This window comes from Daucus carota, chromosome 2, assembly GCF_001625215.2.
Source record: "Daucus carota subsp. sativus chromosome 2, DH1 v3.0, whole genome shotgun sequence".
NCBI lineage: Eukaryota > Viridiplantae > Streptophyta > Magnoliopsida > Apiales > Apiaceae > Daucus > Daucus carota.
The window spans coordinates 5,332,483-5,337,353 of NC_030382.2; the positions used below are offsets into that span (position 1 = coordinate 5,332,483).

Sequence of the window (4,871 nt, forward strand, 5' to 3'; positions counted from 1 at the left end):
TCAGTTGTAGAGAGAGCCACCGATGTTTGCTTCTTACTTTGCCAACACACCAAGCTAGAACCAAGAAAGTTGGAAACACCACTTGTACTTCTTCTATCCATTTATGATCCTCGATATCGTCTTATATCAACACTTTTACCTGATTCATCTGAAAACAGCTTGCTGTTTTGAGGCATTGGAGTTGATTTTGGCTTGACACTTTCAAATCCAAATCTCTTCAGCAACTCTTTCACATATTTTGTTTGGTGCACATAGATACCATCAGGAGTCTGCTTGATTTGAAGACCCAAGAAATAGTTGAGCTCACCCATCATGCTCATGTCAAATTCACTATGCATACACTTAGAAAACCACTCACAAAGTTCATCATTAGTAGATCCAAAGATAATATCATCAACATAAATTTGAACTACTAAGATTTCACCATTAAGAGATTTTGTAAAGAGAGTAGGATCAATTTTACCTCGTACAAAACCATTCTTAATCAAGAACTTACTGAGTCTTTTGTACCATGATCTAGGAGCTTGTTTCAATCCATAAAGAGCTTTCTTCAACTTGTAGACGTAGTCTGGATACTGTTCATGTTCAAAGCCGGGAGGCTGTTTTACATAAACTTCTTCTTCCAGCAGGCCATTTAGGAAAGCGCTTTTGACATCCATCTGAAACAGCTTGATCTTTTTGTAGCATGCATAAGCTAAGAGCATTCTGATTGATTCCAAGCGAGCAACCGGAGCATATGTTTGATCATAGTCGATGCCTTCTTGCTGGTTATATCCTTGAGCCACAAGCATTGCCTTGTTGCGAGTAACAGTACCTTCTTCATCTAGCTTGTTTTTGAATACCCATCTAGTGCCAACAACTGATGCATTCTCTGGACGCTTAACCAATTCCCATACATCACATCTTTCGAATTGGTTGAGTTCTTCTTGCATAGCCATGATCCAATTTTCATCTTTGAGAGCTTCTTGGACGGATTTTGGTTCTTCTTGAGCTAGAAAGGCAACATAAGCACAGAAGTTTGCCTTTCCTTTTCTTGTCTTTATTCCTTCAGTAATATCACCAATCACCAACTCGGGAGGATGGTTCTTGACGGTCCCTGCAGCCTTTGGCAGATTTTGTTGAGATATTTCTTCATGAGAGGCTGAAGCTTTCTTTCTTTCCTTTGGAGCATTTGATCCATCAAGATTCATTTTAGATAGAATGTCAGAGAGATTTTGCACTTCAGAGGATAGTCCAGCTTGCTGAGATTCTGTTCCACCTTGCTGAGATGAAGATCCATATTGTTGAGATTTCATTCCAGTAGGCTGAGATGATGTTCCAGCTTGCTGTGATGGAGTGACAGTTTGTGAAGATGGAGTTTCAGCTTGCTTAGATGCTGGAGTAGTAGCTTCATCTGACTTCTTCTCACCAGGAGGAGGTTGAGCATTTGGATCAATACCTGCATCATCTTCCTCATCTCTTGGCAGATCAGTGTTAGGTTCTTTGAAGACAATATCAATAGATTCTTCAACAATATGTTTATCTAAATTATAATATCTATATGCACGACTAGTTGAAGAATATCCAAGAAAAATAGCTTCAAAAGATTTAGCATCAAATTTACTATCTCTATCAATCTTTTTAAGAACAAAGCATTTAGAACCAAAAACTTTAAAGTACCCGATATTAGGAGTCTTATTTCTCAACAGCTCATATGGAGTTTTATTCAAGATAGGCCTGATGATCACCCTGTTCAGAACATAGCAGGCTGTATTGACTGCTTCTGCCCAGAAACTTCTTGGCAGCTTGCTTTCTTGCAATAAAGTCCTTGATGTTTCCTAAAGTGACCTGTTTTTGCGCTCTACGACTCCATTTTGTTGAGGTGTCCTTGGAGCTGAGAATTGGTGAGTGATTCCTCTTTCCTCACAGTATGTAATGATGTCCTTTTGGAATTCACCTCCATGATCACTCCTTATACCTATAAGCTTGGTTTTAAACTTGTTCTCAAGAAGTTTGATTAGAATTTCAAATTCTTCAAATGCACAATCTTTAGTACGAAGAAATAAAGTCCATGAATATCGAGAATAATCATCAACAACAACCAAACAATATTGCTTACCTCCAATGCTTTTATAAGCCTCAGGACCAAATAAGTCTAAGTGTAAGAGTTCTAGAGGTTGAGTAGTTGATACCATATTCTTAGCCTTATGAGTGCTTCGGATTTGCTTGCCTAGCTGACATGCTGAACACACCTCGGTCTTGGCATACTTTAATTTGGGCAAACCCCTTACTAGCTCCTTGCTTGACAACTTCTGAAGCAAGTCCATGTGAGCGTGACCCAATCTTCTATGCCAAATGGTTGGATCAGCATCCACAGCAGCTAAACAGCAGGCTGTTTTCTGCAACTCAAAATCTAAGATATATATATATTTCCTTCCCTTCTAGCAACTAGAGGAATCTGGTTAGTACCAACAGTAATAACACATTTATCCTTAGAAAATTCAACTTTATGGCCATCATCATGCAATTGACTTACACTAAGTAAATTGTATTTCAAGCCTTTAACAAATCTAACATTAGAGATAGAGGTAGTGTCATTACCAACTTTACCTTTACCTAGAATAGGGAGGGTCTTACTATCACCAATAGTTACACCTCCTCCTCTTTTCATCTTTAGACTCTTAAACTGAGTTTTGTCTCCACACATATGCCTTGTACAGCCACTATCAATGATCCATTGTGTAGACTTGATCTTAGCAGCAAGACACATCTGCAAAACAAAGAAAACAAAACTCAACCCTTTGGTACCCAAATTGGTTTGGGTCCACCCTGGTTAGAAGCAAGAATATATAAAGCATTTAAATCAGTTTTCTTGATCCATTGTTGGACCACAGTAGGATATGTATGCTGCTGAGTTCTATAGCTTCTGTTTGGACCATTCTGGTAAGCTGTTTTCTTGTTCCAGTAGGCTGTTTTCCCCTCTGATCTTTTCTGGAAGTATTGTCTTTGAGGTCTGACTCTGCAATTCTGAGCTAGATGTCCTTTTCCTCCACATTTTGCACATTCCTTCCAGGGCATAGCATATTTGTATGGTTTGCCACGCCTTCTTTCATACTTAAGAGCATTTCCCTTCTTGTTGAAGTTGAGACCAACTCCTTCTTTATCCAATGGAACCTTGATGCTCTTCATCATGAATTTCAGACCTTCTCCTCCTTGAACAAAAGTTCCTATTCCTTTTCTGAGCTTTGAGACTTCTGTTTCAAGAGTTTGGATCTTTTCAGCTTGCTGTCTTGTTGTGGTAGTGGGCTGTGACGTACTTGCAGCAGGCTGAGATGTACTGGCAGCAGGCTGAGATGAATGCAGCTTTGTAGATTCCTTAATTTTGAACGTCTCTAGGCATGCATCTCTGGCTTCTATCTCTTGTTTCAGCTGGGAGATTTCTTCTTTTTGAGCCTCATTTCTTCTCATCAAGACTTTATGAAAACCTTCAGATTGATCTAGTTTTTCTTGAAGTTCCTTGATTATGGCTTGAGTAGGCTCTTTGGAGTCAAAGAATGTATCTATCTTCTGCATAAGCTCTTGAACCATGTTCTTGAGATATTTATTCTTTTCAGTCAGCTTGCTGTTTTCTGCCTTAAGAGAATTGTATTCCTTACTTGGAATACTATCTTGTTCCTGCATGGTTAGTTGTTCTAGTACAAAATTATCACTGGAGAGATCAAATTTGAACGAACTAACCTCACTGTTGTCATCTTCGGAATCAGTTTCGACAAGACCATCTTCGGTAAGTCCTCGAACATTGTCATCCTCCATGCCAACAAGTGCAAGATTGATCATTTCCTTACTAGAGTCATCACTAGAGGCAGATTCTTCTTCATCATCACTCCAAGTCAGAAGTGCCTTGGATTTCTTCCTCTCGTCTCTGGAAACAGCAGGCTGTTTTGATTTCAGCTTGTAGCAGTCCTTCTTGAAGTGACCAGGCTTTCCACATTCGAAGCAGTTCTGATCCTTTGATTCCTTGGAGGGCCTTCTGCTACTTGAGTACTTAGCCTTGTCCTTGCCTTTCTCCTTTTTCAGCTGACTATGCTTGTTAATCATCCGTTGAATCTTTTTGGAAAGGAGAGCAAGATCTTCGTCTGATTCCTCATCTGATTCTGGCTTGCTCTTTTCAGCAGTAAGAGCTAAATTCTTCATTTTCTCAACTGGAGCATCATGCTTCTTGGCATGCATCTTTCTCTCAAATTGTTCCAATTCAGCAAAAAGAGCTAGATGATCCATTGTATCAATATTGTGAGCAGGTTCCAAGGCAGTAACTTGTTGGGTTTCGGGGCAACAAACGCAGCGGAAAATCGACGTAAAATCAAAAATTCCGAAACCCTAACCCGAGGATCCATCTATAAAGTACGGCTGATCATGGAGATACGAAGTAATACCTTGTTGAAGCTTTACGTTAGCGAAAGATGGAGGTCCGGAACGAGCAATCACCACACAGCCCCCATCTAAGGATCGCGTCTCTAAGCAGTCCACACGAACGTCTGATCACCAAAGATCACCGGAGCCGGTACTAGCCGAATGCAGCCTCTCTCTCTCTCTAGCCTCTCCTGATCTGGAGCTGCTAGGGTTTTGTTAAAACGAATTTGACACTTAACCCTAAAACAATACATCATTATGTATTTAAAGGGAAGAGAGATAGATGGGCCAAACCCTAATCGGATTTGGGCTTCTCCAAACCTAATCCGATTTTGGTTTTAATATTAAATTCGAAATTCTAATTACTTAATTAAGACCGGCTCAATTAAATAATTTATTTCGAACTTAATCATTTAATTTAAATTCAGAATTTAAATTAAAACTCCTTTAAACGTTCAAAGTGTGTGACCCTTTAGGTTATT

At 39.5% G+C, this 4,871-nt stretch overlaps 1 protein-coding gene across 1 annotated transcript; it reads right to left on the reverse strand.

The window, feature by feature from the left end:
* Window positions 1-2,392: 2,392 nt before the first annotated feature.
* Window positions 2,393-4,257, reverse strand: LOC135150325 (uncharacterized). The gene is made up of 2 exons (XM_064086588.1): window positions 2,869-4,257; window positions 2,393-2,749 (listed from the first exon to the last, which is right to left on the reverse strand). The coding sequence occupies exons 1-2, from the start codon at window positions 4,255-4,257 to the stop codon at window positions 2,393-2,395; spliced, it is 1,746 nt and encodes a 581-aa protein (XP_063942658.1).
* Between the last annotated feature and the right edge of the window lie 614 nt (window positions 4,258-4,871).

Excerpts from the sequence above, each read along its gene's own strand:
- LOC135150325 (XM_064086588.1), bottom strand. The coding sequence starts at position 4,257 with ATGGATCATCTAGCTCTTTTTGCTGAATTGGAACAATTTGAGAGAAAG. Across the intron at positions 2,750-2,868 it reads AGCATACATATCCTACTGTG|ATGTGTCTTGCTGCTAAGAT; the intron begins GTCCAACAATGG and ends TTTGTTTTGCAG.